The following is a 12,380-nucleotide window of genomic DNA, read 5'->3' on the forward strand; positions in this document are numbered from 1 at the left end:
ACGCTGAGAATCATGATCTTTATTCTAAGCAAAATTTTTTACAGAATCGTGCTGCTCTAAATAAAGATCTCTCTTCAGCTTTACATAAACCTTCCTTTTCTTTGTCCAGATGAGAGAATGTAAAATGTTTGCCCAACAGCAGGCATCACAAGGTATTTACTCCCTTAGCCCTGGTTCACACCAGCGTGACTAGTCATGCAACTTGATAATTCAAAGTTTCATGACAAGTCGCACCCCATTTTCAGCAATGGAACTGTTCAAGTCGCAGCGACTTTGAAAAAGATTTCTGCACCATTTCTGTGAGATTTCAGTTCAACTTGCATTGACATCTGTTAAATGAAGCCGCACAGATGTCAGCAAGCCGCACATGAAGTCGTACTGATAATCAGGTGTGACTTCAAAGCAACACTGGTGTGAACCAGGGCTCACTCCCACACTGATGCAACGTGTCCAGAATATAGCCCCCAAGATTTCGCACGTCAGCTGACGTTCAAGGACCTCTGTTGGGATACTGGCCCATTAGCCCACATATTGTCCCAAACATACACCCTGCTGAATACTTCAAAAGGAACAACCGCAGCTGCACTGCCAGACTAGTTGGGAGAGAGACCTAAACTGTACGTTCTCAGGAGGTACAAAAGCAACGTATCATTACTTTTGCTCTCAAATCCTCCTTATGCACTAAAACACAAGAGACAAAATTTTAAATTACTCTCCCGTTGGTACCTGACACCCTCTAGACCAGTGGTCATCAACCCTGTCCTCAGGGCCCACTAACAGGCCAGGTTTTATGTATTACCTTGGGGAGATGCAGACTAGAATACTGCAATCACTGAGCAGCAAATGATATCACCTGTGATGTATTTCAGTTATCTTGCAAACCTGGCCTGTTAGTGGGCCCTGAGGACAGGGTTGATGACCACTGCTCTAGACTACACAGATGCTTTCCCTCTGCCTCGAACCATTGCTGGTGCTGTGGGGAGGAAGAGGGGTCACTGCTATACATTTTCTGGTTCTGTCCGTTGAAAAATTTTTGGGGAGAAGTCCGTCGCATCACGCAAGAGTTTACGGAATATAACATTCCGGGTGATGCCACATTTTTCCCCTCTTACACCACTCAAAGATCCAACCATAACATACAAGAAGTTGCTATTACATCATTTGCTTAATGCCGCGCATACCCCTCTATTGGAAGCAACAGTCTGTCCCCCCCCCCGAACATTGGCTGAGAAAAGTGGTGGAGGAAGTAAAGAGAATGGAGTATCTAATCCTCACTTCACAACACAGACAAGAGACATACACAAAGACCTGGAATGTCTATCTATTCTAATGTAGGGCAATGTCTTCTGGGGTCATAGATCATCCATGTTCCTGCCTTGAGGTCATGTTGTTCTTCAGTTACTGCCATGTCTTCCCCCTCTTGTCTGTCCCCACCCCCCCTCCTGTGTTGTTCCCTTCCCCTCACACTATTTTACCCTACACCCCAAAAGCATCTTTGTTTCTTTTTTTATTAAGAAAAGGTGAAGGGGGAGTCCTCTACCTCCTGACATTTCCACGGAAATTGATGTCTGTGAATCTTGTCGGAGATGAACTCTTGGCCTATTGTCTCGCGATAAACATATGAGCTGTAATGTATGATGTTTGCAATTACCTTAGGCATTGTACATAGACATTGTAACCTTGGTAATGTTCACACTCTTTTTGTACAGTGGGGGTCTCGCCCTTTTTTGGCGTTCAATAAAACTTATATTTGAAAAAAAAAAAAGCAATCCAGGGGCTTTCAGGCACTAGTAACTGGTCCATTAATATGAACATTTTGCTATGGAAACATGTGTGACACGTATGGTTTAGGAATAAAAAGGAAGAGATGATTACTCCATCCACCGCATCTGTGTTTTTTTTTTTTTTTGTTTTTTTTGTTTTATCCCCCCATTCAGTCTACTGGCTGAACAGAAAGAAAATAACAGTGTATGGCCAGTTTTTTTTTTTTTTTTAAATGCACATGTACTTAGAGATCATTAATAGCTAGCTTTTTTCCCAATAGAAGAGATTTTCTCAAATTGCATGGGGATGCATCATAAGGATTTCATTTTAAAAGGTCATGTATAATTCTACAAATGTGTTGCATAAGAATAACACAGGAGTACAGAGCATTCAAAACTAAATTGGTCCCAAATTTATTGTACAAATAAATGCTGGTAGAAGTCAAGTATTTATTTTTGCTAGTATAAATTATATCTTTCTGCAGCCTTCAGAGCTATTGAAGCAAAAGCCTTGTAACTGCACTAGAAGCTTTAGCCAAGCGTGTGTTTGTTGAATAGGTACTCGGCCATGCCAGGGTGGCTAGACCAAAGCTTCTTCAAGCTCGTGATGTGATCTCCAAGTTTCTTAATCGTCTCTACGCTCTCCGACAAATAAGGAGACTCCAGGAAGTCCGTCATCTAGAAATGGGGGAAAAAAAAAAAAAAAAAAGGAAATCGCTTCCTGTAACCATCAATGAGTTTTACACCTCTCTACTGGAATGTTACTTTTTGTACTTTATGTGCTAATTTTAAAAGTGGTAGTAAACTTTTTTTTTTTTTTTAATGAAACCCACCTTAAAAACAAAGCCCTCCAGTGGCTTCCATCTTCACCCTGCCTTTCCTCCGGGTTGGCAGGCTCCGGTCCTTCGATTGGACGTCACTTTTGCACATGCGCGGGAGCCGCTTTTCAAGGCACAGGGATATGAATGAAGGGCACAGTATGCCGTTCCTTTAGCCCCGGTTCACACAGGGGCGGCACGACTTGCAGGTCGCCTCACCGAGGCGACCTGCACACGACTTCTGTATAGAAGTCTATGCAAGCCGCCCCCAAAGTAGTACAGGAACCTTTTTCTAAGTCGGAGCGACTTGCGTCGCTCCTATTAGAACGGTTCCATTGTACAGAACAGGAGGCGACTTGTCAGGCAGCTAGATCGCCTGACAAGTCGCCCTTGTGTGAACCGGCACTAAGAGCACATGTGCAAGTGACTTCACAAGTAAATATCTCCTAAATAGTGTGTGTTTGAGATTTTTACTGTACATATAGGCAAAATTGTCCATGGGAGTTTACTCCCACTTTAGGTATACAACATGGTTTTCTTTAAATGATACTTTTGATTGTTCTCAAAAACAACTTTATTATTTATTTTTTTATTTTTTTTTATGAGAAACATTTGTGTCAGTAAAAGTATCTTTAATAAATTTTTAAATATGTTGTATGCCTAAAGTAGCGCCTGAGAAGTTCATCTATAGAGATAGCAATTTGATAAAAAGGGGCCAGCAATTGTAATTTGCCCCACTGTATGCAGTGCTTTGAAACAGTGATTTAGAAGTACAGAGAAACATAATACGAGTCATCGACTGAAAATATTGGAGCCAGTTGGGCACTATGATGGCCAAGCAACTATCCAGAAGGTGGTCAGTAATGGCATCCCCAGATTTTTTTAAACAGATTCAGTTTAGGTTACAACAGGGACCTCAGGAACAGCAGCATTTTCTTCTTGGCAAGAAGCTGGTACTTTTATCAAGTGTATTAATATATTCAATTTCACAGTGCTGCCATGTGGCTAATGGGTTCATGTGAAGTTTTAATCACTGTAAATAGAACCAGAGAAATATAGGTTACTTACCTCCTTTGGAAAATGCTAGTTAACCTGTTGCCATGCATGCGGCTAATACTTTGAGTCAGAATAAGTACACAGCAAGGAATGCCATACTGAAATCAGAACTCTTAATCTACATACATGTTCCAGGGCTTTAAATTTAATGTTGAAGATCATGAATCAATGCCCTCATAACAGGTATGTTTTAAGGTTTTGTTTTCTAACTTGCCCTTAAAAAGTGGAGGCAGAATAACTTGTTACCAACATCAGCTTATCCATTTCCTCCAGTTTTCAAAACCCATTTTTGTGTGCGTTTTTTTTTTTTTTTTTTTTTACCAGCAAAATGTATTATTTCAGTTATTAATGCATGTCTGTTTTAAACATCTTTATTTTGGTGTATATTTTGCGGTTACAAATGTTCCCATTGAGTACTTACGTGAGGGTCACTCTTGTCAGCAGCCACAGCATGGAGATCCAGCAGAGCCTGGTTTACGGATTTCTCCAGCTTTAGAGCAGTTTGCAGAGCCTCTAAACCATTTGCCCAGTCATCCCGCTCTGGTTTCTTTTAGTGTGGAAAGAATAAAATAGGAGATTTGTGAACAGTTGAAACAGAAGGTTCCCCCCCCAAGATTATGCAAAATCTGCCCTTGCAAAACTCTCCTCTGTATAAGGGATTGATAACCCTCCTCCCAACAATGTTGTAGGGACAATGAAAAAAAAAATTAAAAAAAAAAAGTTAACATAAGCATAATAAGATTAATATTCACAGAATACATGTTACAGATACATTTAGTATAGTACAAAACTGCTCAGCTCGGGGGATGTGGACATTTAGGATAAATATACTAAAAGGCAGTATCACTTTCTGAAAATGCCAATTCGCTTTAACGGCATTTTCAACGATTGCCTACATGTGTAAGAAATTTAGATAAGAGGTACTTCTCATGATCATGGTTCATCAAATGTAAAACTGTACCTGTTCAGATATCACATACGATATTGCAACTTACAGAGCAGGTGCCATCAGCAGCTACAGAGCTAAGGAAGGCACACAAATTTCTGTTTGGACTGGAGTGACAGCTTGCAACACCTTCTGCTGCTAAGGCCAGATACTGTGGCAGTGCAACCGACCTATTGGTGTATTCTGAGTGCATTACAGAGGTTGCTATTGCTGATATCTGAATGGAAATTCTAATTGCATGGCTGTCTCTCGCTTTAATACCTTGAGATGCCAACCTAGAAGCATGCAGAAATCTTAAAGCGGACCTTCCATCATTTCTTCAACTTTCCATCTATTAAATCTTCCACCCTTGTTGTTTTAACTTTGGATAGTAAAACATTATTTTTCTGCCAGTAAATACATTATACAGCCCACTTCCTGATTGTATGGTAAAAAGCCTAGGCTTAGGACATCATACACAGCTCTCCAACTCTCGTGAGAGTTTGCCAGGAAGGGAGGGGGTGAGTCATAAGTGTATCAATGAGAGCTGTGCCTCTGTAAATCCAGAAAGTGAATAGGCAGCAGCTTCAGCTGCCCACAGTTAAAATGGATGCAGCCAGAATTAGTGAAGGGAGATTTCTGCAGCATATTTGGCACATACAGAAATCACAGTATATATAAAATGCAAAGTGGTTGGAGGGAAGCTCCAGAATGGCAAAGATGTTTTTATTAGAAATTATGTGACCAGACTGCAGTTCCTCTTTAAAGTTGTGTGCTGAGGGGGTACGCCATCAATCCGGGCTATGTGCATGTACACACACACACAGCATGGCTCGGCCATGCCCCCTTCGCCCTCACAGGATTTGGCTGCAGGAAGAACACCTACCTCTACACTCTGGAGGAACACCCGGCCTCCTCTCTGGTTCTGGTACTCGATTAGCTTCTCCGCATGCTCCTTCTCCTCTTCTGAACGTTCCCGGAAAAACTTGGCAAAGTTAGAAAGGGCTACATCGTCTCGGTTAAAATAGGAGGCCTGAAAGAGATATAAAATTTCGAAGCATTTTAGCCCTGTTCAGAGTTTTGCAGGAACTATTCAGCAACTGGCACACATCTTACAAATGTGTAGTTCATAGCTCCCAACTGTCCCCTGATTGCGAGGGACTGTCCCTGATCTGGAACAAAGTCCCTCTGTCCCTCATTTTGGTCTGATCTATATAAAATGCACTACTTAAAAAGAGTTTCCCAGTGCTAAACCTTTCTTCCAATTTCTGCATTTGTAACAAAGTTGGGCGGTATGGCAATTCCTCTGTGCTCGTACATTCATTCACACAAAGGGGAGTTCATACTTTTCTCTTTCCATTAACTGTTGATGCACAGAGACTTTATACACCTAGCGCACATTTCCTGCGGCTTTCCCATGCCGAGGGAGCCGCAGACAAGTAAATTAATGTACGCTTTATAAATGCTGATGCTGCTTTGCATTTGTCCTACCCCGTGCATACACATCCGACAAATTTCCATCTGCTGAGAGACAAGTATGCTGCGATTGTTGATTTTCATCTAAAGACTTATTTTGAGTCACTGACTCACATCAAGCAACCAAAATTATCTGCATAGGCGTTTGCAAGTCAAGAACGCAAAAAGCATGAATCCTTTTGCTGCCAGAGATGCATGTCATACAGCAGCCAGGAGGGCGTGTAAATCTGACAAGGCGGTTGTACAGCCTCCAGATCGCTTCCACTGACCCCTGGTAGTGCAGCCACCCTCCATGTTTTCCGGGCTCTGGTGTGTAACTTCCATGGCAGGTGTTGCTGGTTAGAAGGGAAGGAGACTAGTGAACACGCATTCGCTGATCTTCCCTAGCTAGAATGAACATGGAAGGGACTTGCATTACATCACTTCTAGGTTTGGCTGGCACTCTTCCTGGTCTCTGTGGCCAGGAAGAGGTGGAGCCCACCCCCCACATATGTACAAATTAGACATGTGAGTCAGGGTGCCTATGTATAAAACCCATTGATTGGGCTACACATTATACAGTACATCACAATGCATGCTGGTGTGCGAATAATAATTCTAAGGCCAATATTCTCTTCTGGGGTCAGAGCTGTCAAACAAAATTTGTAAAAGCCCCTCACAGGTGTACAAAACACAATCAGCTGTGCACATGTACTATTGCACCATGCATTAGGTGTCACTGCACACATCTGAGTGAAAGCAATGATTCTAGGGCCACCATTAAGCCCCGGTTCACACGCTACATCAGCATAACTTCAAAGCCGACTGTGCGATTTCATGTGCTGCTTGCTGACATCTACGCAACTTCATTTAACAGCTGCCAATGCAAGTCACACAGGAATAGCGCAGGAGCCTTTTTCAGAGATGCAGCGATTTGAAAGGTTCCATTGCCGCAAATGGGGTGCGACTTTGAACGGTACAGTCGCACTGGTGTGAACCATAGCTTATTGTTAACTCTAAAACAGACTATCTGCAGGGGCTTTTAAAGCATTGCCTATAAGAAAAACTTTTGGGTACTGCAGTTTGTAAAGACACAGGTGTGCACAATTTTAAGGCTTGACATGTTGGGTATCTATTTACTTGGCACAACCTAATTTCTTATGAAAAAAACAAAAAAAAAAAAAAAAAAAAAAAAAACACCACACACAAATTGCTGCAAAAACACACTACATGCTTTTCTGCAGCTTCTCCATTGAAGTCTAAGCATAGATGTGAACGTGTCCCATAGGAAACCATGTTAAATGAACTGTAGTGTGTTTCTGCAAAAAGCACCAAAAAATGCATAGGTGCGAGCCAGGCCTGAGACATTTCGTAGCAGCATTTTGTATCACCTCTCATCATGGGGTTAAAAAATAAAATTAGCCCTTTATAGTACAAAAGCAGATAATCACTACTATAAAGGGTTCATTTATACTGTGAAATTAATCATATATAATACACCCAGAAGTATTATGGGCATTATAACTAGGAGTCAGACATGAAGCTTTATGAAGGGTGGAAGGGAGATATAAAGCTTTTATATTAAGTAGTACTAAAAGCTGACCCCCCCCCCCCCCCCCCCAATCAATATGATCATTTTAAATATAATGCACAATACTGGTAAACTTTTACTTTAAATGTAATTCCTCATATTACCTCCAGCCTATCAGCCTCCACCTTCTCTGAGTTCAGATGCTGATCTTCCCTGCACAGTCTTTAAAGTGATTTTTATTTTTTTAAAAACATGGTATACTTACCTGCTCTGTAATGGTTTTGCACAGAGCAGCCCCGATTCTTCTTTTCTGGGGTCCCCCATCGATGCTTCTAGCTCCTCCTGCCTTCAGAGTGCCCCTATAGCAAGGTAAAGAGAACTTCTGGGCTTTAGAACCGCTCACTCCTGCCCAGGACTACATGTCCCATGAAGCATTGCTCCTCACACATTCATAAGTTCTCAGGCACTTACTGACATGTATGGACGGTGTACTGAGCCGTATGTGTGCTGCACTGTGTCTTCTGACATGTATGGATGGTGTACTGAGCCATATGTGTGCTGCACTGTGTCTTCTGACATGTATGGACGGTGTACTGAGCCGTATGTGTGCTGCACTGTGTCTTCTGACATGTATGGACGGTGTACTGAGCCGTATGTGTGCTGCACTGTGTCTTCTGACATGTATGGACGGTGTACTGAGCCGTATGTGTGCTGCACTGTGTCTTCTGACATGTATGGACGGTGTACTGAGCCGTATGTGTGCTGCACTGTGTCTTCTGACATGTATGGACGGTGTACTGAGCCGTATGTGTGCTGCACTGTGTCTTCTGACATGTATGGATGGTGTACTGAGCTGTATGTGTGCTGCACTGTGTCTTCTGACATGTATGGACGGTGTACTGAGCCGTATGTGTGCTGCACTGTGTCTTCTGACATGTATGGACGGTGTACTGAGCCGTATGTGTGCTGCACTGTGTCTTCTGACATGTATGGATGGTGTACTGAGCCGTATGTGTGCTGCACTGTAATACTTGATATGTAAACAAATAATGCATTCTGTATGCAGACCAACTAATCAGCTGGCCTATTATGAAAACAGTTGACAACTATTTTCATAATCGATTAGTTGTTTTGGCCCTACAATCATCCCAGAACTGGAGGCAAACACCTGTGCCAGTATAGAAAGGAAACAGCACCAATACAACCACTGTGCTCTGGATAGGAAGAGGAATAGAACAAACCTCTAGACCTCTCCCAGTAATACATTGTGTAACCCCAGCATGTCTGATCTATAGGAACAACGCACCGTGTAACCCCAGCATGTCTGATCTATAGGAACAACGCACCGTGTAACCCCAGCATGTCTGATCTATAGGAACAACGCACCGTGTAACCCCAGCATGTCTGATCTATAGGAACAACGCACCGTGTAACCCCAGCATGTCTGATCTATAGTAACAATGCACTGTGTAACCCCAGCATGTCTGCCGAGGACAGGGAATCACATGACTTCCGGAGAACAATACAAAGCTGCAGCGGCAGTTATAAACACGTCTTATGCAATCTGTATTGTTTCTAATATCGGTGTGTGTGTGGCTTTTCATTGGCACAGACCTTCCCCAGTAATCACAGACAGAGCACAAAGTAGAGGGGCTCACCATAGACAGGTAGACGTAGGAGCTGTGGAATTTCAGATTCACCGTGCGGTTGAGGCCCGCCTCACAGTCTTGGTGGAAGTTTTGTCTGACCTGAGACTCCATGATGGTGTGTAGTACAGACCCAGCTGGATGTGATGATTATGTGTAGACTGTAGACTAGAGGAAGCCCTCCTGATGTATGAAGGAAGCCCCTCCTAACCCCCAGGTCCCCTCCCCCACACATGGCTGCTTGCACATTCCTCTGTCACTCCCATTCACTCATGGTCTGTTTACTAATCTAATCTACACATGTGCAGTGCACCAGATACCACTATTAAAGTCAACCTTTCCTAAAGTTGGATGTACAGTCACTAGTAGATTTTATTAACACAAATTCTCAGAATATTTGAATGTCGTTAAAAAGTAATTCAAAATTTCATTTGCTGTTAATATTCAATTTTGGAATGAATTTACTTTACCGAACGAAAACCACATACACTGTTAGAAAATTGTACATTAGAGAAACAATCTCCATCCTCCACCTTCAAATTTTCCCTCACAGCTGTATAAAATGAGTATTGATTTGATCCCACTAATGATCAGAAAAAGGAGCAAATTCTCTTACAGTGAAAAATATCAAATGAAGTTCTACTAATGTATGCCCAGCTTATGTGGAGGCTGCGATTCCTATGTGGAGGCTGCGATTCCTATGTGGGGGCTGCGATTCCTATGTGGAGGCTGCGATTCCTATGTGGAGGCTGCGATTCCTATGTGGGGGCTGTGATTCCTATGTGGGGGCTGCGATTCCTATGTGGAGGCTGCGATTCCTATGTCGGGGCTGCGATTCCTATGTGGGGGCTGTGATTCCTATGTGGGGGCTGCGATTCCTATGTGGAGGCTGCGATTCCTATGTGGGGGCTGTGATTCCTATGTGGGGGCTGCGATTCCTATGTGGAGGCTGCGATTCCTATGTGGGGGCTGCGATTCCTATGTGGGGGCTGCGATTCCTATGTGGGGGCTGTGATTCCTATGTGGGGGCTGCGATTCCTATGTGGGGGCTGTGATTCCTATGTGGGGGCTGCGATTCCTATGTGGGGGCTGTGATTCCTATGTGGGGGCTGTGATTCCTATGTGGGGGCTGCGATTCCTATGTGGGGGCTGTGATTCCTATGTGGGGGCTGCGATTCCTATGTGGGGGCTGCGATTCCTATGTGGAGGCTGCGATTCCTATGTGGGGGCTGCGATTCCTATGTGGGGGCTGCGATTCCTATGTGGAGGCTGCGATTCCTATGTGGAGGCTGCGATTCCTATGTGGGGGCTGTGATTCCTATGTGGAGGCTGCGATTCCTATGTGGGGGCTGCGATTCCTATGTGGGGGCTGCGATTCCTATGTGGAGGCTGCGATTCCTATGTGGAGGCTGCGATTCCTATGTGGGGGCTGTGATTCCTATGTGGGGGCTGCGATTCCTATGTGGAGGCTGCGATTCCTATGTGGGGGCTGTGATTCCTATGTGGGGGCTGCGATTCCTATGTGGAGGCTGCGATTCCTATGTGGGGGCTGCGATTCCTATGTGGGGGCTGCGATTCCTATGTGGGGGCTGTGATTCCTATGTGGGGGCTGCGATTCCTATGTGGGGGCTGTGATTCCTATGTGGGGGCTGCGATTCCTATGTGGGGGCTGCGATTCTTATGTGGAGGCTGTGATTCCTATGTGGGGGCTGCGATTCCTATGTGGAGGCTGTGATTCCTATGTGGGGGCTGCGATTCCTATGTGGGGGCTGCGATTCCTATGTGGAGGCTGCGATTCCTATGTGGAGGCTGCGATTCCTATGTGGGGGCTGCGATTCCTATGTGGGGGCTGCGATTCCTATGTGGGGGCTGCGATTCCTATGTGGAGGCTGCAATTCCTATGTGGGGGCTGCGATTCCTATGTGGGGGCTGCGATTCCTATGTGGGGGCTGCGATTCTTATGTGGAGGCTGCGATTCCTATGTGGGGGCTGCGATTCCTATGTGGGGGCTGTGATTCTTATGTGGGGGCTGTCATTTTTATGTGGGGGGCTGTCATTCTTATGTGGGGGGGCTATGATTCTTATGTGGGGGGCTGTGATTCTTATGTGGGGGCTGCGATTCTTATGTGGGGGCTGCGATTCTTATGTGGGAGCTGCGATGCTTATGTGGGAGCTGTGATTCCTATGTGGGGGCTGCGATCGCTAACCTCTTGAATTCGTAGTAGCCTGGCTGTTATGCTGATCCTCTGGCTTCAGTACATCCTGACTGGGGTCATGTACTGTAACAGAATAGTAATGCTGAGGCTGAAAAGGGGTGTTTGGTAAACACTAATGCCCGCCCCAGCCGCCATGTAGGGTCCGGTGTAGGGAACACAGGCCTGTCAGAAGCTCAGGCGCCCTCTGAACTCATCTCTAGCCCAACTCCGAACTTGCCCTCTTTTTTTTACTCCATTGAGCTCACGTATGCAATGACCCAGAGTGAAAAAAGAGCGCAAGTGCGGAGAGGAAGTCAAGAGGAACATGGTTTCCTGGGTCGCTGGGAATGCTGCCACCCCTTGTGACTCTAGCAGCCATCTTGGGTCAGGCAGAGTCTATTTAAGGTCTTGGCTCCCAGGCTTGGCACACATTTTGTGAGTGGGTAGAGTAGGGACAAGTACCCCACCTGGTAGGGACAGAACTAGCGACAGGGAAAGGTTCCTGACGAGGAGGGAAAGCATAGGGCTTGCAACTTCTCTGGACATCTTCCAGATTGGGCACAAGGCAGCCAGACCGCATTCTACCCCTCCTAATCAGCGCTGTCAAATCGGCTGAATCCTGCTCTCTACACACTGTTGGACCTGTAAGTGTTCCTGGTCGGGGTGCCTTCCCAGGGGGTTTATTGTAAGCTGTCTTTTTATTTTTTCAATTCAGGTTCTTTCATCACACCTGGACTATGGGTGTTATTGTCGCCGCACCGCGCTGCACCCCACCTACAAGTTCAGTGGAGTTTGATGGATTCAGAGGATATCTGAGCTCATTCCTAATCACAATACACCAATCTGACCGTCACATGGAGCACCTGGGCTGCAATAGATATTCGCTTTAATGGCTTCCCCTGCCACCCCAACCCAAAACTGAACAATGGACAGAATTAAGGTGGCCATACACTATACAATCTGATTGTACAATCTCTTTTAGATCTACCAA

At 44.7% G+C, this 12,380-nt stretch overlaps 1 protein-coding gene across 1 annotated transcript; it reads right to left on the reverse strand.

Annotated features, from left to right (window-relative positions):
* Window positions 1-2,153: 2,153 nt before the first annotated feature.
* Window positions 2,154-9,434, reverse strand: LOC141110979 (ferritin, lower subunit). Its single transcript, XM_073602843.1, has 4 exons — window positions 9,207-9,434; window positions 5,449-5,595; window positions 4,059-4,184; window positions 2,154-2,441 (listed from the first exon to the last, which is right to left on the reverse strand). The coding sequence occupies exons 1-4, from the start codon at window positions 9,306-9,308 to the stop codon at window positions 2,295-2,297; spliced, it is 522 nt and encodes a 173-aa protein (XP_073458944.1). The 5' UTR covers window positions 9,309-9,434; the 3' UTR covers window positions 2,154-2,294.
* Window positions 9,435-12,380: the final 2,946 nt, after the last annotated feature.

The sequence above is a fragment of the Aquarana catesbeiana genome, linkage group LG10 (assembly GCF_042186555.1).
Source record: "Aquarana catesbeiana isolate 2022-GZ linkage group LG10, ASM4218655v1, whole genome shotgun sequence".
NCBI classification, from domain to species: Eukaryota; Metazoa; Chordata; class Amphibia; order Anura; family Ranidae; genus Aquarana; species Aquarana catesbeiana.